At 46.0% G+C, this 26,096-nt stretch overlaps 1 protein-coding gene across 4 annotated transcripts in view; it reads left to right on the top strand.

Annotated features, from left to right (window-relative positions):
- Positions 1 to 26,096, top strand: part of SEPTIN9 (septin 9) — a 212,887-nt gene that overhangs the window by 76,660 nt on the left and 110,131 nt on the right. Inside the window, exon 1 of one of the 4 annotated variants that reach the window (XM_028717048.2) lies at positions 10,054 to 10,767. The exons of the other annotated variants lie outside the window; for them this stretch is intronic. Coding sequence (XP_028572881.2) covers positions 10,713 to 10,767 — 55 coding nt within the window. The 5' untranslated portion in view covers positions 10,054 to 10,712. Of the gene's footprint in view, positions 1 to 10,053; positions 10,768 to 26,096 lie in introns of those variants that run through there. 4 annotated transcript variants of the gene reach the window in all.

Genomic DNA, 26,096 nt, shown 5'->3' with positions numbered 1-26,096 from the left:
TTTAAAGCTTTTTAAATGTTGTGTTTTAATGTTGCAACCTGTCCTGGGACCTTAACATGAAGGGCGGATCATGAGTAGTAGTAGTAATAAATTTGAAATGTAGACATGCGCCCACAGCTTGGCAATGAAATAAGTTCTTCAGAGAAGTTATGGAATCTTGGGCCCTGCCTTCATTTAAAGAGAGGTGGGATGAACATCAGTCTAGAGTGGCATAGGCTGGTCACCCAAGGAAGATGTCTTGGTCCTCATGTCCTTTCCAGCAATGTGACTCTGACGTTCTGAACAGTTCTGTTATACCTAATAGTGTTTGTTCTAGAGCAGGCATGTCCAACCAACATCGCAGGTGCTCAACAATTCTGGGCAGCCTTACCCCCAAAAAGCTCAGCAACTCTTGGCAAAGACAATGGGTAGATCACTGCCAGGTTTTTTATACTGGGAGTAGATCACAGTCTCTTCGGAGTTGGACGTGCCTGTTCTAGAGCAACCTTTCTGGAGCTGATGCCCTCCAGATGGTTTGGGCTACAACCCTGATCAACCCCAGCCAACATGGCCAATGATCAGGGATGCTGAGCATTGTAGTTCAGAATTATTTGGAGGACACTGGGTTGAGGGAGGCTGCTCTAAACTTTCCTTGGCATTGCTATGTACCCCCTTTAAAAGACCTGAATTACTATGTGTCCCTGGAAACAAATCTCTTCCAGACCATCACATGCTTGTCAGCTCATTGCTGTTTTCCCAAATTCCCCACTAGCTTTAATAACTTTTTAGTATCACCAGATCTCTGATTTCACTTTGCTGTCTTGGGAATGATTACGGTAAGTAATTTCCCTCCCTTCAGGAAAATGAATTAGCATGGCATTGCTGGTGTCTGCTAAGTTGCTTATTGAGGTTAGATGAGATTTCAAGGCGGAGCGGTAACTGCTTCTTCATGAATATATGGCAACAATATGAATACATAGTTCAGGCGTATGTCCCTGTCTGGCATATTCACAACAACAAAAATGTATACGAGGATAGAGCCAAGTAAATATAGTATATGTAAATATGCCTTGTAGGGATAAACTGCAGAATGAGGCCATTCCAGTCACTGAATTATAACATAGAACTCCTGACCAACTTTGTGTATGGATTTGCTCATATTTTCCTGATTGGGATAAGAGGAGTTGTTGTTGTTGTTGTTGTTGTTGTTTGTTGTTGTTGTTGTTGTTGTTGTTGTTGTTGTTGTTGTTGTTGCAGCAGCAGCATATTTATGGATATGACCACAAAGGCAACCAAATGATGCTATAGCTTCTGTTGATAGTGTGAGACTACAGGGGCTGTAACTCAGTGGTTGAACACATGTTCTGCATGCTGAAAGTTTCAGGTGCAATCCCTGGCATCTTCAGGTAAGACTTGGAATGTCTCCTGGATCAAATCCTGCAGAGCCATTGCCCGTGTTGTGCAATATGGGCCAGTGGTGTGACATGGTATAATGTAGTTCCCTATCTTGCTATGAGATGCTAGCTGAGTGTTCCTAGATGAGCAAGAAGACTGAACCAAAAGCTGTACACTGTATGCCAAAGAAGGGGAAATGGATTTACCTGGCAGACTGGATCTTTAATTTACCTTGCCCTCCACAATCTAATAGGTGGCTGGAGTTGCCCACCTGTCAAGCACAGGGGTCAAGGCAAAGACCAACAATCCATCCACAAAGTTCTCCTGCACAAGCCCTTTTGAAGCACATGGGAGCTGTCCTACTGTGTGTGTGTTCACTACAGCATGGCAAATAACACATCAGTATGTAAATTGGGTATTAAATAAACCCACACAGATATAGAGCTGTTGCCTACCTCTGCCTCTCTACTGCCAAAAAGCAGGGTCTGGCAACTCTGGGACCAACTGTTGTATGTCTCAAGCTAGTACTTTGCCAGGGGGCAAATCAATGCAGCTTCAGTGCTTTTCAGATCTGTCACTTTCTTCAAACATAAACAACATCGACTCAAGTCAATCCCCTGCCCCAATCATCGTCATCATCATTTGATCTGGATTAAATTCTGGAATTATTTTCAAGACAATTTGAATAAAAATAACCTTGTGTTGAGGACTGGCTCTGGGAAGGGGCCTGTTTCCTTGACTCAGGTTCACCACAGTCACTTTTCACTTTTCACTCAAGAAGATGGTCAGAGGCAGTGTGGAGAAGCCCCACTGAACCTGAGCGTGCAAGCCCCGCCAGGGGGACCCTTGTCCAAACAAGGAGCTCATAAGGACTGTGTTTTGTCAAGAAGCAAAGCATTAGCTAAGATGGGCTGATAGACTGTTTGAAAGTGTGGCTCCAGGTTTGTTGAACACGGCTTGCCACCTCCTTGCTTGAGCTTGTTTACTAAGGATGGGAAGCCAGTTGCATGTAGTGTCAGCTTAGTACTCCCCCTCTCTAATTGCTTCCTGTTTCATTTCTGTAAGTCCTCCTTCTGCCTCCCCATCACCCCTGCATCACCACCACACATCCCCCATCCATCCATGATGGATCCCTCCATCCCTTTATAATGATTGCCTGGCCTTTTGCTCTGCTTCTCTCTGTTCCGTCTCTCCCTCATTACAGAGACACAGTCCCAATTTCCCATAGATTAGACAGGAACTCCCTTTACTATATATCTTAAGTACATATTTCGCCATACCAAAGGAAGCCCAGGGACATGCTCCCCTCCTACAGCTAAGAAAGGAAACAGGAAGGTTTTAATTATTCCCCCCTTCCTTTTTCTTTCCTCCCTTGCTTTTCTTTTGCTTTCATTTAGCAAATGTTTCCCTCAAAAGAAAACGGGACATAAATGTGCTGTGTGTGCCACCTGCCTCTGGTAGAGGAAAGTATGTGTGTGAGAGAGAATATCTCTGATAGAAGGTGCTCTGATGAGCCCTTGATGCTTTTGCACTTCATTCAATGGTCCTGAGCCAACTCAGCAATGGGGCTTCCAATTGGGATCTTTTATATCCTTTAACATTTGTCAGGTACGCTTCTTTTTCATTGTATATCAGAAGAGCAGAAGCAAACCACCTAAATTTCACTTCTAGTGCAGAAGGAGAGCCAATCTGGAGATCTGCCCAGTCAAAGGAATGTTTTATTGTTAACTTCAAATATGATTCCCTAGAGGCCAGAAAACACATTTTCACACTTAGATGTCATATTGGCATAATAGCCCAACAGGTTCAGAATTTCAAAGTTCAGTGTATGACCTGGAACAATATCTGAGCCAGCTCCCAAGTATATTGCAACATGTAACTGGCAGATAAATTTTGTTATTAGGTATAGATCCAGTAACTGCCAACAAAATCTGTACTCAGGGAAAATAGACCCTGCATTGCATGGTTAGTTGTTTGTATGTAATGCCTCAACAATGCAAGAGGGTGATTATTATTATTTTCCAAGCCACCCCAGACCATTTTTCATGGATGTCTGTAGTGGCATATGGAAAAATAATCTCATTCACATGGTGAGCTCTAGCACCAAAAATAAGAAATGCTTGCCGATCTATTACAAATCACCCAGAGATCTACCATTTACCTTCTTCCCAAACCCTGATCTAGGTGACGTCTCTGTACAGCAATGAGAAAAGAATGACATTAAAAAATCAGAAAGAATACAGGAAAGAGGAAACCTCATAGTCATTTTTTCCTGTCAGGTTCCTGCCTGGAAAATACTGAAATTTACAAAGGATATGAATCTCTTTCCTTAAGCTGATCCCATACATTTGCTCTAGGCTAACAAAAATATTTCTGTACATTTACAGCACAGAAGCTTACTTGACCCAACTCAAGTGTCACCTCCAGATTTCAGGGGGCTTTTGGATAAGACACCCTCAGTTGGGGTCCTCAATTCCCTGACTGGGACCACTTGCTTGCCACTGTCATTGTTGCTCATTCACTTGCCTTCTTTTGCTGAATCCTGGCTTGTACCCATTGTCCAGAAGGAGAGCTGAAGACTGTTGGAGGCTGGTGTGCCTTCTCCTTGCTTATGCCACTGCTCGTGTAAAGCCCAACTCACACATCACACAAAGTCAAACCATGGCTAAGTAACAGGAGTGGCTACTTCGCTCTTCCTCCTGCTAGCTGTGCTATGCGCAGCTCAGCTCCAGTTTGGCCAAGTGCTACACCTGAACCCAGGTTTGTTCTTTGTCTCCCACAGACAAACCATGTTTGGCAAGCCAAGAACAAACTTTGACTACAACCCACGGTTTGAATGAAAGACTAGATGAGGAGAGAAGTGGCTGCAATTTTTCCTGCAAGTACTTGTGTGCTTGCACATTCTTGCTTAGCCATAGTTTGACTTAGCATTACCAGTGAACCAGGACTTAGAAGAGGACCAGGGCCAGGATGATTTGAGGGAGTCAACAGTGAGCTTCTTCTGGTGTCTGAGCTTTGGCACGTGCCCTACAATGGAGAACATGGTCAGCCCACCACATGTTAGGAGTGATGAGTTGGAAAACATCTCTGAACCAAGGGTGTTGAATCTTTAGCCCTCCAGGTGTTGTTGGAACATCACATCATCCCTGGACACCTGTCATGCTGGCTATTGCGTTAGGAGTTGGAGTCCAGCAGCATATGAAGGGGACCAGGTTCCTCATCCCTCAGCAGCAGTTTCTTGTTTCTTCTTACAGGAATGTTAACAACATAAGAAGAGTCCTGCTAGATCAGGTCAAAGGCCCATCTAGTCTAGCATCCTGTTCTCACAGGGGCCAGTCAGATGCCTGTGGGAAGCCCACAAGCAAGCAGGACCTGAGCGCAACAGCGCATTCCCTGCTTGTGCTCCCCAGTGACTGGTAGGCATCATTATGCAGACAAAGCTGCAGGTGAACTGTTGCCTGTAGCAAACAGAAGCTCATTGACATGGAAGGGAGAGGAATTTATGCCTGTGCAGATACAAAATGTGTGCGGAAGAAGGGACAGCAGCTGGAATTGCTGTCCGAAAGCCCCAGAAGCCTCTTCTTGCGTTAGGTATGGAAATCTCATTTTCTCCTTCTCTTCCCACCCCCCTCCACCCCAGAAATAAATTTCCAAGAGTCTGAAAATGAGAATGAAAACCATTTGGCAACACAGGGTGGAGGAGGGGGGGACTTATTTAATCTTTCTCCTATAGGCTCTGTAATTGGGATCTGGTGTGGAAATGCCAGAAACAAGACCAGCCTGTTTCTGCATTTCTGTTTCTGCCATGTACCATCTTCACCTCACCCGGGCACATTCGTTTTATCCATGAACAATACATTTCTGAATACAGAAGAGCGGAAGGTTACTGCCTGCCTCTCTCAAATTTATGGGTAATAAGGAGCAAGAGCTGTCTGCATCCAACATGCATGTGGAAAAGCTGAGCAGGGCAGAAAACCACCCCAGCCCACCCGGTGCCATATGTTCATTAAAGTCATTAGGGGGCAAGCAAAGTGCATTTCAAATGAGGCAGTGATAAAAAATATAACACTCTCCTGCCTAAACTGTATAGCCCTGAAGTCAGCCAGGCTATTTGTAGAATGGCTGCCAATGGATGACTGATACCTGCTGTCATTATGATGCATGCAGGTTTCCCATTGTACTGTGCCTCTTTCCATGTGTAAGAGAAAGACAATGGCTTGGCAAAGGTTGGGAGAAATGACTGAATGGTGATGCAGTTTAGCTTCAGAAACTGACACTACTCTCGCTCCCTCTTCCACTTGTCTCTCACGTACACATGCACTCACACCTCTTCCTCTCTCACATTTACATACATGCAACCACAGCACCTGTCTCTGATATTAGAGATGCTACCTAAGGCTAGACCACATGTCTTCTGTGAAGTGATGCTTCACTGTTTAGGCTGTGTGCCTTCTGGCAAATGATGTTTTGATGTTGTCTGCTAACTTTATGTATAAACAGTTGTGAAACAAAGTGAGATTTAATAGACTTTTAAAAAAATAAAATAAATCCACACCCTAAGGAGAGCATAGTCTTAGCTGAAGAGCAAAAGCATGACCACATGACTTGCCCTCTAGTGTCTCTCTCTAATCCTGGTTCTAAAGGGTGTGGGATTTTCCTGTTATTCCATTCTGTTTCCCAGGCTTTGCAAGTAAGGGTGTCATTTTCCCAAATAAACATAGAGAAAGTAGGCTGATTTCCTCTTGATGACTTCACTTCCTCTCCCTCTCTATTTATGAAATCTCTGGGAGATTCAGTGTCGTAAAAGCTATTTTTCTGCAGACTGCAAGTAATTGTCTTTCACAAAGCTATATATATATATATATAACCATGATCTAGTCAAAGTGAGGTCTTTGTAAGTTTGACCTGGCTCCCTCCCCGCACTATGGAAATTAATTGGATGCGTGGTTTTATTGTGCATGGTTTATTGGAAGGAAGTTAACTTCTAAGTAAGTGTGGATAGCATTGAAGCCTTACTGTGGAATAGCCCAGCCTTAGAAGGTGCTGAATTAGGGGAGAGGGGGGGTGGCTTTCCAAGTAAATTATCCATGCTCTTTCCTCCCCACTCCCACAAATCAGGTGTAGTGTAGCCTTAACCTTAGATGTGTTATCTGTAAGTGATATCACAGTAGTGCAGTTGCTGAATGGCCCTGCAGGATAGTATTGACCCAGAAAATATAACAGACCTTTTCAGTAGCTTGGAGACATTGCAGTCAATTTTGTTGTTTGTAAGCCCTGTTGATTCCATTGGGATAGTTTAGTACAGAAATTACGGCTCTTTGAAATTAACTCAACTTCAAAGTGTTGAGGTTTAGCTGACTGGTGCCCCTCAAAAGCACTGGGTCTGTACTGTTGCCAAGCCATAAAGGCCCCAAACTGCCTACTATGGTTGTTTATGCTTTTGCGACAGCATGCTAAAACTGGACACTTTTATTTGGAAGGAATAACAGTTGTGGGGCCTGAATCTGAACATCCTCCTCAGGGTTTGCAGCAGGAAACTGATACAGGAATGTGCTCTGGATCAGCCATGCATTTGGATTGTGGCCTCACTGCTGCTTAAGCAAAAAACAGCATGAACAACATTACATGTAGTTTGGCCCTTTACTTCAGGAATGAGCTTCACATTGCTTGTTGAGGTTCAGCCTCACTACATGACAATGAAATGAGCAGTTTAAATAGGTAAAGGTAAAGAGACCCCTGACCATTAGGTCCAGTCGTGGCCGACTCTGGAGTTGCGGCGCTCATCTCACTTTATTGACCGAGGGAGCCGGCATACAGCTTCCGGGTCATGTGGCCAGCATGACTAAGCCGCTTCTGGCAAACCAGAGCAGTGCATGGAAACACCGTTTACCTTCCCACCAGAGCGGTACCTATTTATCTACTTGCACTTTGATGTGCTTTCGAACTGCTAGGTTGGTAGGAGCAGGGACTGAGCCACGAGAGCTCACCCTGTCACGGGGATTCAAACTGCCGACCTTCTGATCAGCAAGTCCTAGGCTCTGTGGTTTAACCCACAGCGCCACCCATGTCCCAGTTTAAATACCACAAGCCTTAAAAATTCAAGCCAAAGAGTTCATGGAAAAGGCAGGACCAGAAGGAAAAGAGGTGGCACCACCTTGGTGTAATATTTTGGCCTAGGTTAATATCTGAACAACTGACCTTTAGTTCCCTTCTTGCATTCAATTCTTCAAGTCAAGAGCATTTATCAAAATCTCACACACTGGGGAAAAGTCTCTGAAAGGGATTGTACATGCAACTCTGATGCTTTGGCACTGTATGAGAAGGAAACATCAGCTTCCTTTCAGAGCCACTGCCAAGTTTGTTGGCACTGATCAGCCAGCTTGCCTGCTGTACTGTGTACAAAGGAACACAGGAAGTTGCTGCCTTATACTGAGTCAGATCAATAGTCCATCTAGCTCAGTATTGTCTACACTGACTGACAGCAACTCTCCAGGGTTGCAGACAGGGGTCTCTCTCAGCCCTGCATGGAGGGATTGACCGTGAGACCCTCTGCAGGCAAAGTGTTGCTCTTCCACTGGGTTGTAGCCCTACTCTTCATTGAACAATAGCTAGCTCTCCCTCCAGCTGTGATGTTTTTGGAGGAGCAAGTCCTGGCAGCTGGACTAAGGAAGTGACACCAGCAGTGCAAAAGGAGCACTTCCACTTGTCAATCTCTGGTAACACCTTTGATTCTGAAATGCACAAGTGAGCTCATTCAGTAAAGCAGGCACTGGTCCGCTTCTAAATGCTGTCATGTATTGCTGATACGTATAAAGGATGTCCACGTATTTTGAAAACACTTCTATTGCAAACTGACCTGGAGTGCACAAAGGTCTCTGTAATGTTGTGGTTTAACAGTTCCACACTTAAAGCCAAAAACCATTTGAAGCATTCAATGCAGGCAGAGCTCCCTTATTGTTCTTTTTGATCTCATAAAGTATGGCAGATACAAACTTTTTCCTAACTCAGATTAAACAGAATCCTGCTGAGGGCATTATTCTGATTTCTTTCTTTTCTTCTTAAAAAAGAAAGAAAGCAGTTCTGTTCCATTAAAAAAAAAAAAAAAAAGTCCTCTGTGTCATGCTGTGAATAAAAACAGATAGTTAAACATGGAAAGTTTCACCAGTGCTGGAAAGATTGTGTCACTATAGAGAAATCAGGCAGACTTTTGTATTATGAGTTGGATTTTAGATGACATTTATAAATTGTTAACAGATGTTCTTAGAATGTTGTAAACATGAAAAAGGTTATTATCAATAATAATAATAAATTGCCCTCTCAAGGCACCATATGCAATGCAATAAAACAGATGAAAACAGTTGAAAGCATCACAGAAAATAGCAGCAAATGAATTTAAAAACAATAAAAAGAGACACCCATGGCATAGACCTATTCATCCAGCTGGGAAAGGGTTATCAGCTTACCAGCAGAAAGTGCCACAGAATGCATCATCGCATGATGACAAGCAGCTTATGTACCTGTTGGACCTTATACCTGTCTTTACTGCTCTTATTGTGGATTCATTCACCATCCTTCTTTGCAGAAGAAGAATCCTAAACTCCCAGAGAGGATGTTGGCTGTTGTGGACCTGGCCCCTCCACTGGTGGTGTGGGAGGGGTCTGTGGCTGAAGGTCCCCCTCACTGTGGTGGCAGCAACCTCTGCCACCTCCACCATGTACCTCATAGGGGGTCATGGATTCCAAATCCTCCTGTTCACCTCACAGGATAGAATAACTATAACCCCTGGAGCTGCTGTAATCATTTTCTCTCCAATAGGGAAAAAACAGGGAGAGGGAAGACAGCTCCACTACCTTCTGCTGTGTCCAGCAAGGCTTAGGATATGGTGGATCCTCCACCGCTGACTCTCCCTTTCCTCCATAGGATTTCTCTTCCTGTTTATTTTAGGTAACTGGATTCATTATATTTATACCCCTCTTTCTTCCAAGGAGCTTAAGACAAGATAACCACTCATTTGCTTTTCAGGTGGGTTCTTCCTGGCTCCTGCTATTTCTCATCTCTACCTCTCTCACTCTACCTCCCAGGGTGGTTGTAAGAATAAAAACAGACTGTTTCCTTTATGCTACTTTGACCTGAGATACAAATGTGGCAGGATGATAGATAAATAAAACGGTGTTGTGCCTTCAGCTGATGTATAGGATGTAGTCCTAGGTCTAAACACAACATCATCAACATTTCTCTCTCTCTGATTGCACTCACTAGCTGTATAAAGAAAGATGCCAATGATTTGTTCTGCTAGCCTAGATGTGGAGTGCTAAATAAACATACTCATAGACTATGTTTGGAAAGGATCCCGAGGGTCATCTAGCCCAACCCCCCTGCAATGTAGGAATCTCCGCTAATGCATTCATGGAAGATGACCATTCAACTCCTGCTTTAAAACATCCAAGGGAGGAGAGTCCACTACCTCCCGAGGGAGTCCTTTCCACTGTCTTCCGGATCTTACTGTCAGAAAGTTCTTCCTGATGTTCAGTCAATCAATCAATCAATCAATCAAAAAAGCACACCATTTCTACGTTGGCACGCCTGCCCTGGCCTGCAGTCCAAGCTATATCGGGAGACTGGTTAGACATTTGCGCCCGCTTCCGCACTGGTGAGGGAAAGGTACTCTACACATGCTCCAAAGCACCCCCGCCCGCCCCGCTGCCTGGATTGAGTTTTCGCGCTGTTCCAAGTGGTGGGGGTGGCGTCTCCGGAGCCCAGGCTTTTGCCCCCTCGGTGCTGGAGCATCTTTGGAGGAGAAGGCGGCCCAGCCCGGCCCGGCCCGCCCCTGGGCTGAGTGCCTCGCGGGCTTGGGGCGTTGCCTTGAGCCTGGGGCTGAGCTCGCTCGGATCCCCCTCGGCTCGGCTGGAGAAGGGGGGCAGGAGGAGTCGCGCGCGTCCTGCCCACCCAGCTTTCTCGTCGGCTTGGCCCTGCTCGGGTTCGCCTTGACAGGCGTGCGGCGCAACCAGTGCGCGGAGGGGAAGCCGGGCGGGCGCACGCGAAGCTGCCCAGAGCAGAGGGGCGGGGAGGGCCGCGCTTTCCCTGCTCGCCTTGCCTTCCTTGCCTGCCTGCCTCCATTCATTCGAGCCTGTGCAACAGGACGAGCCCACGGGGCGGGGGATCCTGCCTGCGAGAGCTTTGGCAGCCCGCCCCTCTCGACCGCCTGTCCGCCCCTCTCGCAGCTAGGGGGCCGTCCGAAGGCGCCCAGCCCCGCCGCGCAGCGCCGCCGCCGCCGCGCTCGGGACCTTGCCGGGAACTTGGGGAGGGGGCGCATTGCCCATCCGGAGCCGAGCGCGGCGATGTCCGACCCGGCGGTCAACGCGCACCTGGAAGGTATCATCTCCGACTTCGAGGGTAGGTAGAGCCGACAGGGAGCGAGGGAGGGAGGGCGCAGGACGAAGAGGAGGGGAAGGAAAGGGATCCCGGCGCAGGCACTCTCTCCCACCCCCCTTTCCCCCCTGCCAATGGGGCGCACCCGTGTTCCGCTCGTTCCCGTGTGTGGGTTTCCATCCCCTTCCCAGAGCTCCTTCTACCGTCGTGGTTCGAGCCCGGCGGGGAACAGCCGGAGGCCGGTGGTGTGTTGGTGGTGTGGCGGGAATCGCGCATCGCACCCGCCGCTGGGATTGCGAGACTTGTGCTCGGGGATTGCGAAAAGAAACGAGATGGGGAGAAACTGAGCAAAGGCCCCTCGACTCCGCGGGGTGGTGTTGGTTGTTAAGGCTGGTGAGTTGCCTGCTTTTTTGGTTTTGGCCAGGTCATGAAACGGGTGGATTTTAAAACAGAGGCCTCTGAGATGAGGTGCCTCTTCCCCCCTTCGCAGAAGATTTGAGAGAAAACGAGGGTACAGTTCGCGGGGGTCTGTCTGGGGCGCTTATTCTTCTCTGAAAAGAAAGCCTGTGAGTTTGAGCAAACGGCGTGTTATTAAGCACGAAGGCCCCTTTAACACATTCATCTTGCATCCTTGTGCAGTCGCTGGCTGCTAGTGCAATTTAACAGGCGGTAAACTGAGGCAGAGTTGAATGCGGCGTCTAGTATGACTGGCATCTGCTAATAAAAACTGTTCACCTTTGTGCTGATTAATGGTCAGGTAGGAAAGTGAGTGCGTGTCTTTTCGGAAGAGCATGTCACGTTTCCATGTATGCCTGCACACACTTATCTCTGTGTGTGATGTTTTAGGTGTGTGGTCTTCGGGTACTACTTCTGTTTTGATTGTCCCTGTGACGGGCAGCCAGGCAGACTCTGCCTCTCCCCGCCCCCCGCCCCCCTTGAGAGAGGGGCGAAGCAGGAATTGCCACAAGCTTGCAGAGTTTGTTGTGTAGCCCAGACAAGTATGAGGTTGCAGCTGGTCTCCTCCCCTCTCCCTTCCCTTTTGTTTTGCTTGACAATGTTTTGATGCCCACCCATTCCAAAAACTGACAGGCAAGTCAGCAGAAAATGGCTCAGGGTGTGTTCCTTTTCTGTAGCTCTTCATTGCCACTTCCTTTTGATCTCAAGATGGGAAGGATCAACAAGGCCACAAGTTTGCAAGATGGTTAATGGGTTGGTGGGGGAGGTGTCGGCTGGGGGTATGTGAATTTTTTTGCAAGTATGTAGCAGTGGTTGGACCTGGACCTCAAATGTGGTTAATGTGAAATTTACATTCAGTTTTCTCCTCGGCTACGTGCCCCCCCCCCATGACATTGGCATTGTGATCTGTGTAGGTATAATTGGATATCGAAGGTGCTGCAGATCCTTTTCTCTCTACAGGAGAACTGCTGCCTTAAACTTCAGCCATGTTGGTATTTCTCAAAATGCCCTGTTTTGTCTACAGCCCACAGGGAGCTATGGCATGTTTGCATGGCAGCTTTCTGTGCTGTTAGTGAAACCTGGAAATAGATTAGTTCTGGAGGAATCGCTTCCTTCCGTTCTAATGGCGGAAAGTTGGTCGTCTAAATTGTAGGTGTTGCCTCTTTGGCTGATCCCCTGGGCCAATTCTGTGGAATGAAGTGGCAGAGACTGATAGAGGAGATCAGATCAGTTCTGAACTTTTAGTGTGTGTTTTGAACTTTTTTTTTTTTAAAAAAAATCACTTTAAAACTGCAAATACACCTACACAAAGACGGAGCGGCATATGTATTCCACAATTCTGACTGGATACATTGCAGAACTTAGCATCCTGAAAAACTCAGCTTTTAAAGGCAGGTTCCTAGCTAGCTCTGAAATCAGTGAATCATAGAGTCAAACAGTTGGAAGAGATGCTGAGGACCATCTAGTCCAACTCCCTGCATGCAGGAATATGCAGTTGTTCCATGTGGGGATTGAACCTGCAACCTTGGCATTATCAACACCATGCTCTAACCAACCGAGCTATCCAGGCTTGGTGGTGCAGTGCTGATGTGGGGGTGGGGGGAGGACCACAGCTCAGTCAGTGGCATCAAAGCACATGCATTGCAGGCTGAATGGCCCGAGTTTAGACCTTGGCAACTCCAGCTAAAGGCATGTGATGGTAAAGACACCCCCCACTGCCAATCAGAGCAGACAATACTGAGCTAGTTGGACAAATAGCCTAATCTGGTATAAGGCAGTTTTCTATGTTGAGTGTCCTGTATTGCTCTTTCCTCCTCCCCATAAGCAGCAGAAGCAAGTGGGGATTGCTGGTGGGCTGTAGCTCAGTGGTAGAGCAACTTGCTTTGTGTGCAGCATCTCCCTGGCATCTCAAGAAGAGACCTCTGTCCGATTGGAGAGCTGCTGCTATTCAGTGAAGGTCAGGTATCTCCAGCCTTTTCAGACCTAGGATCCGCTTTAAGCCAAGCATGCATTTGGGGACCCATTCTTAATCTTACACTATGTATCTGCATGGTGTTAGTGCTCTTGTTGTGACCCACTTTAGATCAGTCTGCAACCCACAACCCACCCGTTGAAGACCAGCAGTGTAGGCAATACTGAACTAGATGGATCAGTGCTGTGACTCAGTGCAAGACAGCATCCTGTTTTAGTAAAGGCTAAGAGAGATGTCACACCCACACTGTACGCTTAAAGCACATGGCTCCCCCCAAAGAACTCTGGGAACAGTAGTTTCATGGAGCTTTGGTTCTCAGCACCCTAATCAGAGCACAGTTCCCAGGGTTCTGAGGGGGAAGCCATGTGTTTTAAATGTACGGCGTGGATGAGACAATATGTGGTGACAAGGCCCAGAGATTTGATTCATTTATAACATTTATATACCACCTGTATCTTCCAAGGATCTCAAGGTGGTGTGCATGTCCCCCCATTCATCCTCACAACAACCCTGTGAGGTAGGTCAGGCTAAGAGATGGTGACCGGCCCAAGGTCACCCAGTGAGCTTCACGGCTGAGTGGGGATTTGAACCCTGCTATTTCAGGTTCTAGTCCAACACTCTAACCATTGTGCCACACTGGTTGCCAGGGGTGGCCCAATAGATTTTGCTGCCTAAGAGTCAGAGTCAAAGTGGGATTACCCAAGGCCAGCAAAGTTGCTATCGGCACCTGAGGCAGAAAATCCCATAAGCACTTTTCCCTGGAAAAGTTATTATACTGTATTATGATAAGATTAAATAATCAACAATTTCCTGTCCTTTTATGACACCTAAAACAAACTGCCTGAGGCAGTAGCATCAATCTACTTAATAGTGGGGCAGGCTCTGGTGGTGGTCTCACTCTGCTCACCCCACAATTCACAGCACCCTTAGCTGGAGCCCTGGTGTCTAGTGCTACTGATAACCTATATTATGAAGGGGCTACCTTTGAAGGTGACTCGGAAACAGCAATTAATCTAGAATGTGGCAGCTGGACTGGTGACTGGGAGTGGCCGCTGAGACCATATAACACCTGTCCTGAGAGACCTACATTTGCTCCCAGCTGACCTTTAAAGCCCTAAACCAGGGGTCAGCAAAGTTTTTGTGGCTTGGGCCGGTTCACGGTCCCACAGACGCCATGGTGGGCCGGAGCATGCGCAAATGCTATTTCCACTGCTCCTTCCAGCACAGAGGAGGTGTGTGCAGCTTCCCATTGACTGCAGGAGCCAGCCAGCATCGCGGAAGGCAGCCCCCGCTCTGCTCCATGCCGGTTTAGCGCAGCGCACGGGAGCCGATTGAGTGGGTGGCGGGGGTCCATGGGCCAGTTAAATGACCCCCCATGGGGTGCTTGTGGCCCCAGGGCCTTAGGTTGCCAACCCCTGCCCTAAACGGCCTCGGCCCACTATACCTGAAGGAGCGTCTCGGTAGTGGTACCCACCCTGTGGAACGCCCTCCCATTAGATGCCATCTATCTTACTTTTAAAACACATCTGAAGGCAGCTCTGTTTAGGGAAGTTTTTAATGTTTAATGCTGTATTGTGTTTTTAATATTCGGTTGGGAGCCGCCCAGAGTGGCTGGGGAAACCCAGCCAGATGGGCGGGGTATAAATAATAAAGTAGTAGTAGTAGTAGTAGCCTGCCCTGACAAAGAGGTCCAGAGGAAGCGCAGGTTCCCCGGTGTCCTGGCTTTCCCCTAGTACCATTGTGTTCAGTCTTGCAAACCTTGATGCTTCCAACCCCCACCGCTTTTTCTTTTGCATAGAAATGTTTGGGTTTTGTTTTGGCACAGTGTTCCCAATGCTCTGGCTAGAAGGAACCTATAGGGAGACCCATCATGTTCCTTGTTTTCTGAACTGGCAGTGCTTAGGCCCTGCTGCGAAGTAGGATCTCTTCAGAATAGAGATGCGGCAAGGGGATGAACAGTATGTGCTCATCTACCCCTGCCAAGAAGGTAAGCTAGTTCCCCCCCCCCCCCAACACAATCTTGCTTTTGCGGTGAAAGCAAAGCCAAAGGCGTATTGAGTCACAGATACAAAACCCAGTTACCATTTGTGCTAGGAAGTGGTGTGTGTGTGTGTGTCTGTGTGTGTCTGTGTGTGTTTGCATGTGTGTGTGCTCTGTTCTCAAAAGGGGATGGAGAAACCCTTTTATTTCATTTGCACAAAGAACAATGGGGAGGTGATTGCAGCATGGAAACATCTGCTTCTCCATTGAGTCATGACTATTGGCCACAAGTGGTAGCTCTCTTACTGAAGTTCAGAGGGCAGATGTGAGTAGGTTTGACCTTTGTTTGGGGAGTCCTGGAGACCCCCAAATTCTTTTGCTGAAATGGCACAGTGGTAGTGAATTGAGGGGGGTTCAAGGGGAAAAGCAGGTGTCTGGATGTGGCTGCCTGCCACCTCACTTCCCCTTGGCAGCTCAGAGAGAGTTCCAGAGTGTATTGTTTTCCATGAGGGGAGTCCTCCAGAGATAAAATCAGAACTCTGATTCTGTTGTTGTTTTCTTGAATCAGAGAACACAGAGGATGTACTTGAAACAGATTCTGAATTAGAGTTCTGCATCCACTTGCACATACCACGCATGCACAACTACAGTGGTGCCCCGCAAGACGAATGCCTCGCAAGATGAAAAACTTGCTAGACGAAAGGGTTTTCTGTTTTTTGAGTCGTTCCGCAAGACAAATTTCCCTATGGGCTTGCTTCGCAAGACGAAACGTCTTGCAAGTTCTTGCGAGTTTGTTTCCTTTTTCTTAAAGCCGCTAAGCCGTTAATAGCCGCTAAGCTGTTAATAACCGCTAAGCCGCTAATAGCCGTGCTTCGCAAGACGAAAAAACCGCAAGACGAAGAGACTCGCGGAACGGATTAATTTTGTCTTGCGAGGCACCACTGTATCCTAATTTGTGTGAATGCTGCACTGCAGTCGGTGGATAGTTTGCAGGCATTGTTATTCAGGTTGTGGGTTTTTTAAGATACATTGTGAGTCATCTGTTTTAAAATATTAAAATCTAGAGCATGAGCTGATTGATAACGGGTGAATTGGCCTAAGAATAGCTCATGTGAGCATTACATTGTAGAGGGCAGAAGTGGGAACATTTTAAGGGCAGGGATTTCTTTATTATCAGGGCGCCATGCTTCCAATGACTTTTTGCAGACTCTTCCATGAGGGCTCTCCTCCCAAGTGATGCTACTCACAAACAGAATCACCCACAAATTGGATGCCCCCCCACCCATGGCCTAAACATATAAATTGACTCGTCTCCATTTGCAATATGACTAGAGCATGACACAGTATAGGCTAGCTGCCAACAAGACTGGCTCAAGAGATTTTGTTGCCTGAGGCAGATAAGAGGCCTCCCATTCCATATACAGAAGGTAACTGGGTGGCCTTGTTTTGACACTTGTTTCTGCATCATCCTATAGTAATGTAATGGTAATGGTACCCCTGCCCGTACGGGCCAGTCTTGACAGACTCTAGGGTTGTGCGCCCATCTCACTCTATAGGCCGGGGGCCAGCGCTGTCCGGAGACACTTCCGGGTCACGTGGCCAGCATGACATCGCTGCTCTGGCGAGCCAGAGCCGCACACGGAAACGCCGTTTACCTTCCCGCTAGTAAGCGGTCCCTATTTATCTACTTGCACCCGGGAGTGCTTTGAAACTGCTAGGTTGGCAGGCGCTGGGACCGAGCAGCGGGAGCGCACCCCGCCGCGGGGATTCGAACCACCAACCTTTCGATCGGCAAGCCCTAGGCACTGAGGCTTTTACCCACAGCGCCACCCGCGTCCCTCATCCTATAGTACCTGTGGGCTAATATATGTAATTTGTATTTCAGTGTTTTTTTTGTAAGCAACCTTTCATCCAGTCAATATATATATATATATATATATATATGCAGGTTTTGGTGTCCTCGGGTGTCTTCCCGTGTAAAAGTTGGGGTGTCTAGGCGACGTTTCGACGAGGTCTCACTCGTCATCTTCAGGCTGGTGCTTTCGGCTTCTTGTTACTGGAACAGAGCAGGGTCTCAGTGTTTGAGTTCCTATAAATACTGTTGAGGTGTGGTGTATAGCCTCCAATGTTCTGGGCCGAGAGGAAGTTCCCAGGCTAGTGTGCCTTTTCTTCTTTTGTTCCTTAATTGTTTGAGGGATATCTTGAGTGATTTCTTGAGTGATATCCTGAGTACCACTTAGGTGGGTCATTAGGTGTGGATTAGTTGCTAAAGCCTTTGTGTCTTGACCTCTTGAACTTTGTGAAGAGTTTTTCTGAGAAGATGGCTGTACTGCATTTTGTTGTGCTCTGGCTTGGCTTCGTGTATAGGGGCGAGCTGTGGTTTTGTGGCCTGTGTAGGGATTGCAGGGGGGTGCAGCATCCGGAGGTGCCACCATGGTTTGGCTACTGGATGGTGTCTGTAATTTATCTGTGGAGAGGGTCTGGGTTTGGGTCTGGTGTGGTTGATTGGTGATGGCGTTCTGTGTGCCTCTGGATCTGGTGTCAGTTGCCAACAACCAACTTCCCTTCCTTGACGTCCTAATCTACAAAAAACCTGATGGCTCCCTAGGACACACTATCTACCGGAAAAAAACACACACCAACCGCTACTTACATGCACAATCACACCACCACCCTGCACAAATAAACTCCGTAGCCAAGACTCTCATCTCCAGAACCAAACGCCTGGCTGACAAAGACCACTTGACAACTGAGTTACAGAATCTCTCAAATGTGTTAATTGCCAATGGATACCAGCAAAACAGGGTTACGAAGCTAATCCAAAAAGAAACACCCCCCAAAAACCAAGACACAGAAGAAAACAATGGCATGGCCCTCCTTCCTTATATCAAGGGCACTACAGATAAAATTAGCAAAATCCTCCATAAACACAATATCAAAACAGCCTTTTGCGCCAACCAAAAGATAGCCAATATCCTCAGAAACCCCAAGGATAAAATCCAGTTGGAAAACCAAGGGGTCTATGAAATACCCTGCAAAGTCTGCCCAGCCACGTACATTGGACAAACAAACAGACGAATAAATGCACGTATCGCAGAACACAAGAATGCCGTCAAAAAAGAAGAAAAAACTTCCTCTCTTTTCCAACACATGAAAGAAACAGGACACGAAATTAATTTTGCAGATTCCAAATTGCTCTCTAACATGGAACATCACCACAAGAGAATAATCATGGAAGCCATCGAGATAGAGAAACACCCTCACAACATGAACAAGCGTGACGACACATCCCGCTTGCCAGACATCTGGAAATTAGCCCTCCCCACAAAAACTGACACCAGATCCAGAGGCACACAGAACGCCATCACCAATCAACCACACCAGACCCAAACCCAGACCCTCTCCACAGATAAATTACAGACACCATCCAGTAGCCAAACCATGGTGGCACCTCCGGATGCTGCACCCCCCTGCAATCCCTACACAGGCCACAAAACCACAGCTCGCCCCTATACACGAAGCCAAGCCAGAGCACAACAAAATGCAGTACAGCCATCTTCTCAGAAAAACTCTTCACAAAGTTCAAGAGGTCAAGACACAAAGGCTTTAGCAACTAATCCACACCTAATGACCCACCTAAGTGGTACTCAGGATATCACTCAAGAAATCACTCAAGATATCCCTCAAACAATTAAGGAACAAAAGAAGAAAAGGCACACTAGCCTGGGAACTTCCTCTCGGCCCAGAACATTGGAGGCTATACACCACACCTCAACAGTATTTATAGGAACTCAAACACTGAGACCCTGCTCTGTTCCAGTAACAAGAAGCCGAAAGCACCAGCCTGAAGATGACGAGTGAGACCTCGTCGAAACGTCGCCTAGACACCCCAACTTTTACACGGGAAGACACCCGAGGACACCAAAACCTGCATTCCTATACCCGTGAAAATCTACGAAAGCATATATATATATATATATATATATATATCCATATCCTTGTTTTACAGACCAATATCTGGAATTGAACAGAAATCTAAAACCTTCTGTGTCTCTTGCATGCATTTTGTTTCCTGTTTGAAGTGCACGTTTTGCATAAATTGCACCCATAAATGCAACTATATTGAGCTGTTCCACTGCTCTTTCTGTTTTCCATGTCTGTTGGGTGTATGACCGACTTTCAGGGACTGATGCTCAGAAACCCAAAGGAATACACTCAGATCATTCTGGTGGCATGATAATGTATTATTGAACTGCATTTAGGTTCTGAAATAATTCTCTGTTTAATAATTCCCTATTCAAACATGATCACTTCAAAAACTTTGAACCCCTGGGGAAGCATTTGTTAACGGATATGCTGCATTTTCCTCTGGGTAAGATACCTCTTCACCAAGGGGAGAGCAATTCATCTGTGTAGAGACATTTTCCTTTGACTGTTAGTCCCCACTCCCTGCATTGGGGCAGGGGAGGCATTTTGGCAGTGCAAGTGGGGGGACGACTTTGTGATCTAATTGGTTCCTGGGTGGTAATGATCACCTACATGATAAGCACACAGAATTTTCTCTTACCCTCTTTAGGGGATGGCTTTTGCCTTTCACATGGTTTTCATATTCAGCGAAGCAAAAATACTTTCCACCCACATGCCAGGTTTTGCTTTAGCTGTCAAGATGCTTGTGTTCTTTTATAGCAACCAGAAACTATTAATATCTAATGGAAGATATTCCCTGAATTGAACTGTTTTTGTTCCTGTTACTCTGCGTGGACAAGTGTGATTATGCTGATAACATAGGATTATAGCTGATGGTAGCTGAACTCACAGTAGACCCAGTGACAAAAATGGGCACAACTAAAATCCATTAATTTGAATGTGTATAGTTTAGTTGGATAAAACCCATAATTTTACATATGGTGTGTTTGGGGCAAGGGAGAAAGGCTTTATATATCCTGCGATGCCACTGGCAAAAGTTCCAATGCCTTGAATAAACATAGCATGATACCACAGCACTCCTCCACCTCTTAAGTTATTTATACAGTGGTGCCTCGCAAGACGAAATTAATTCGTTCCGCGAGTTTTTCCGTCTTGCGATTTTTTCGTCTTGCGAAGCACGGTTTCGGAAAAGTTTTGGAAAAGCTTCAAAAATCACCAAAGTCTTCAAAAACCTCAAAAAAGGCTACCACACCACGTGCTATGAGTTGCTCCTCGAAGTCAAGTCGCAACTGTATTAATGGTTTTAAGAAAAAGGAAACAAACTTGCAAGATGTTTCCGTCTTGCAAAGCAAGCCCATAGGGAAAATCGTCTTGCGAAGCAACTCAAAAAACCAAAAACCCTTTCGTCTTGCGAGTTTTCTGTCTTGCGAGGCATTCGTCTTGCGAGGTACCACTGTACTTTATTTTGCCAACACTTGTTTGAGAACTGCTCCCCCTGCCCAAGTTGAGGGGGTTTGGTAGGCCTTCTGAGGAGTTCCTCTCCTCATTAGCCTTGCCAGCGTTCCCCAGGCCTCATCTTGCCAGGAGAATCTCAGATTGCCCAGGAGTAGCATCAAATAATAAAGCATAGCTCCTAATTGCAAGTCCAACACCACCTTCCACCAGGCTCCTGTTCTATAGCTTGGTTGTGCATTGGGGGAATGTGAAATTCAATTCCTGTAGGCGGCATATAACAGAGGCCTTGCACAGTGTTGTGCAGAGACGCCAGCGACCACAGCATGCACCAGGATATTCTTTAGCTAAAGATGGCCTTAAAGTTAGGAGAACATTGTTGCCCAACCGAAAATAACAGATGATCCTTGTTTCAGGTACACCAGCTCTGGAGTGTCAATTTTAGTGAAGAATTGACAACAGTCTTGATATGTAACATCGCTGGGGCAGCTCTCTTGATTTTTCTGGGCCTAAAAGCAATATCTATCCCAGTCAATTGATTTTACCTGGCTGGAATGTGTCCCTGCACTGTGATAAAGCCTTTTGCTTGCCAGAATGGAGAAGTGTAGTGGGATGGTATATGTAGAAACCTCTGAGTTTCTACTGTAACAGCAAAGATTGATACCTGTTGTACCTCTCACTTTTACCTCTGCCCTGCCCATCTTTGACATGTGGTCTCTGAATGGTTGCCCATGGAGGAATCCTGCCTGTAGAAAACCACAAGCCTGACTTGCCATGCAATGCAATGCAAACCTAGGCTATTGGTTGAGATGACATGACAAGCCAAGGCTTGGACTTGTTCCTCCCATCATCATGGCCAAGAGCAGGAGGGAAGCAGGGAATTTTGAGCACTATGCACCAGCACACAGCTCATTCATGATAAACCATTGTCAATCATTAACTACACGTGAAGCAAGCCAGTCCTTGCTCATGAGGCAAATGTTGTATTAATAAGCCCCAAGTGTCAGGGGTGGTGGTGGTGTTATACAAATACCATAGGGGTGAGTTGCTTAGCATTTCCCCCCCATTACTATAATAGACTGTTTCTTTCAGCCCCTGTGTTATTTGTGCACTGATCCTCTTGCCCCATCAAGATACCCAGCCATTGTTCCCAGAATGACCCTAGTACTGTTCATGGTGGACCCAGTCATTTTCATTGCTGCTTTCAGGGTGTCCAGGCACTGGCGGTTTAACTCATTCACAGGCTCGTCCTTTAGGTCAACACGTTTGGGATTTATTCTTCACTGCTGCTGATAGCTGAGGACATCAAACTATACTGCTTTTATCATTATTTTTAGATATTTGATGTGGCATAGCATTAATATTCACCAGTATTTATAAAGCAGTATATTTCCCCGGTAGGCTTGCCAAACTAAGCCTCTAAAATGTGGGAGCCAAGAATATTTCAAACTTCAGGGTCACAGTTGGACAGTACTGTGAGCCAGAGGACTGCAAGTGATACACTCACTTGGGTGAAATGGAATTTATTTTCAGCATTTATATACTGTCTTTTATTATTGGTTTAATAGACATTGTTGATAAATGTAATTTAAGTACATTAATGATATGAACAATACTTGCTACGTGTTGCAAGTATTCAGTTATTCCTGATTTGCTGCGCACAAATTGGGAGGGGCCTATGAGGAAATATTTGGAATCTGTATCTGTTAATATTTTTCATTATATATATTTTATAATATTAATTTTATTATTTATATGCCACCCATCTGACTGGGTTGCCCTGGCCATTGTTTCTGAGCAGTGCTTTTTTTTCTACAAAAAGAGGTGCCAGTACTCACCATGAAGTTGTTACAGTAATTGCCACACTTTTTAACAACAACAGAGGTGTCGGTACTGCGTACCCTTGAGTGTCCCCTTGGGGGAAACCTGCTGATATGCATGGATATGTTTAGAAATGGGCATGATTATATTTTCGTCTTGAGTTTGTTTTTTAGGGTTGGCTTTTTCCTTTCACATTAAAAATAATGGCCATTCTTGAATGGGAGCCCATGAGATGATAATGCCAATGTAGAGAATCAGAGATAGGTTGTCAGGTGGTGATTTCCTTGCTGGCTCCTTGGCTATCCAAGATATCATGCATAGCTCCAAGGGTTGTGCTCTCTGTGGGAATGCCTTGCCCTTCTGTTTCCGTTCTTAAGTACCAAACAGGAAGCATAGGAGACAACGAGGCCCTAAAAATAAGATGCAACATGGCATGGGGAAACCCTATGACAACATGGCAATGTGGATTGTTTGGATATTCTGGCCCTCACTGGCACCATTCCATTTCCATTTGCCATGCAGGAAGATGAGGAACCAGTGTTGGCTTAGCTTGGGACACAAAATACCTTGCAAGCACTGAGTGAATTCATAGTTTAACAAAGACCTCTGCAGGTTGGCCCATTGTCTGCAGCATGCCTGTGTGTTAAGCTTAGTTTGTTCTTAGTTATTGACCCAAACTCTCTTGTATCCTATTGCAGATAGGTAGCCGTGTTGGTCTGCCATAGTCAAAACAAAAAAATTCCTTCCAGTAGCACCTTAAAGACCAACTAAGTTAGTTCTTGGTATGAGCTTTCGTGTGCATGCACACGAAAGCTCATACCAAGAACTAACTTAGTTGGTCTTTCATGTGCATGCACATGAAAGCTCATACCAAGAACTAACTTAGTTGGTCTTTAAGGTGCTACTGGAAGGATTTTTTTTGTTTTGTATCCTATTGGTTGCAGTCTGTCATTGTTATAAGGCTTTATGAGAAAGCACTTTTGATTCCACCATGCTTAATCTTGCTTACTGCTTGCTCTTTGGCCACCAGTAGGGATGAGTCGTCATGGTATTGTGTGTGTTCCCTTCCTTGCCGATTATGGTGCTCATATGAGTGAGCTGTAAAAAGTTTGTGTTAGTGACTGAAAGTGACACATTAATGGCATCTTAGTATAAGTGTGTTGCCATCTTGACTGACGCACTTCAGTTTTCATCATACCAACATGCCTGCAATTCTCTTCCAATTACCATCTCCTGCCACCCCCACCTCATGTACTAGGTAGAATATTCATCTCCTTATTGTTCAGCTGCATTTGTGGTATTCCAGTAAATACCAGCTTTGCTCTCCATTTTCAGGCAATGCCTGCACTGTCACACACCTGGCTGAAGCAGTGGGAATGGTAGCATAATATATAGTTCCAGCACTATTATTGCAGAATTGTTGGACTCATGCCAGGCATAGTCACCAAGGGCCATCCTTTACTCTTGTTCTCTGCTTGTGGCATGTTGTGATCAAGAGATCTATCAACTGGAGTCAAGTGCAGAAGATGTGCGCTTAGATCATGGATGGTACCTCTGAGCACCTGCTGAGCCCTGGAATTCATTTTGAAGCCCAAGAACTGAGCTGAGCTCACAGTCCTCCCACATACAGACCTTTTCCTTGTTGTCCCAGTATTTCAGCAGCCTTAACTCAGGAGAGGGGGAAAGAGTAATTTAGTTGTTGAACAGTTGGGAGTCAGAAATCCTTGCCACTCTACTGCTAATCACCCAAAGATCCACTGGTAGATCCCAATCTACCTTCTGCTTACCTGTGATCTAGAAGATGAGAATTGATGTCTAAGGGCCTGGTCCCACCTTGGGTTAGAAAGTGTACTTTGATTATTTTTGTTCCCAATCCATGATTTTGTTGGGGGCTAGAAGATCAGTACTGATAAGCACACATCATTCTGCATGACACAGGAACTGTGTAAATAGCATCCTCAGGGTTGCTTCACACAGTGAATTCTGGGCATCATTTTTTCGTTAGGAATCTGAAAGCAAACATGTATAGCTGCTGCATGTGATTAACACACACACACACACACACACACACACACACACACACACGTCTGTTGTCATACAGTTGAAGTGGGGAGCTGCAGTTGGCTAACGTTCCCAAACTCGAAATGGCCACATCCACATGTCCTATAGCAATATTATTGTATATGAAGTTGCCCTTGGTCACACAAACCATCTATGACAAAACTGTTTCTCTAGTGCACTAAATTTGGTCTGGTATGAGCAGCTGTTCATGATAAATGTGCACGGTAGAAACTGAATGCATTGAAGTCCTGGTGCAGCCTGGTGCTCGCTTGTTCAAAAATTGGAAGCTAAAACAAACCCATGAACCCGTTTTTCTGCAATACCAAGAAGAAGCTCTCAGACCGAGGGAGTCTTTACTCACACATGTCCTGAACTCTGCCTAGGCTGTATCTGTGGCCTAAAAGACTTCCCCCACCTACATTGCATGAGGTGGTGGAGAGAGAGAGAGTCTAGAATCTCTCACACATTAAAAAGCTGACATACCCGTCCTTTTCACCACACATTTTGGTTATGACACATTTTGCCCTACTTTCACTGTCAGCATTTTAATTTACCCTCAGAAGGACAAATAGACCTGTATAGTTTCCTTGTTTGGCTTTTAAAAACACTTCCTTACAGAGCATTCTGAGCCATTTTCTTGCATTTGCAACAGAAGGGATGATTTAAAATGAAAGCCATCCCTCCCCCCCCCCCCAAGCCAATAAACCTCTTGTAAGATGAAACCACTGGAGAGGCATACCAAAGGAAGGGGAAGGGAACTGGCCTGGAAAATTGGTGATAACTGCTTGGCAGATCTGGGTTTCCATGGCCAATGTTAATTTTGTATGTGTGTGTGTTTGGCAGGGCGGGATTGGGGGGGGCAGGTAGGAATAGCAAGCGTGTTTTTTTACATCCCTTTCCTCCTTTCCCCCCATAGGCATTTATCTAAGAGGGTCAAACAGAGTGGATGTGAAAGAAGGGAATAGGATGGGAAGGGGCTGAAGGGAAATTCAGCTTCTTGGTGCTTATTTCTAATAGGTGTGAGGCACAAAGTGGGTGAGAATGGGGACATGAGAAGGAAGGTATGTGCATTCCTTTGTTTGTCCAGGACTGCTGCTTATGCCACTATGCATTTAAAGCACATTTCCCCCCTCAAAGAATTCTGGGCACTGAAGTTTGTTAATGGTTGCTTGGAAGTTGTAACTCTGTGAGGGGTAAACACAGTGCCCAGAATTCTTTGGGGGAAAGAATGTGCTTGTGGTGTTCTTTAAGACTATAGAGTGAATGTAGCCCAAGTAAGTTTGGAGCCCAGACCCATCACAAGCTCCCAAGGCAATAGCAGTCCCTTGAGTTCCCTCACAGAGAAATTAAGTCTGTTTGTATTTTATGTAGCTACCCTGCTGCTCCAAAAAACTCACAGTTCTGTCTCAAGGCATTTTTGCTGCCTAAAGTGAACCTCAAATGGTTCTGCCTCCCCAGCTAGGCCCACCATGTAAGAGAGAGAGAGAGAGAGAGAGAGAGAGAGAGAGAGAGAGAGAGAGAGAGAGAAGTCTTACTCTATCACTCAGACCCCAATTCTTACCTTCCTCCATTTTCCCTCATGGTGACACTTGAAGCATGGTGGGGCCTGCCCCGGTTCCTCCTACACAAATGAGGTGTTTGCAAGCAGCTCATGCATTCACCTTAAAAATGTAGTTTGGAAGCC

Source organism: Podarcis muralis, chromosome 2 (genome assembly GCF_964188315.1).
Source record: "Podarcis muralis chromosome 2, rPodMur119.hap1.1, whole genome shotgun sequence".
Taxonomy (NCBI): Eukaryota; Metazoa; Chordata; class Lepidosauria; order Squamata; family Lacertidae; genus Podarcis; species Podarcis muralis.
The sequence above is the reverse complement of the archived record's forward strand: the minus strand, read 5'-3'. Positions and strand labels throughout refer to the sequence as shown.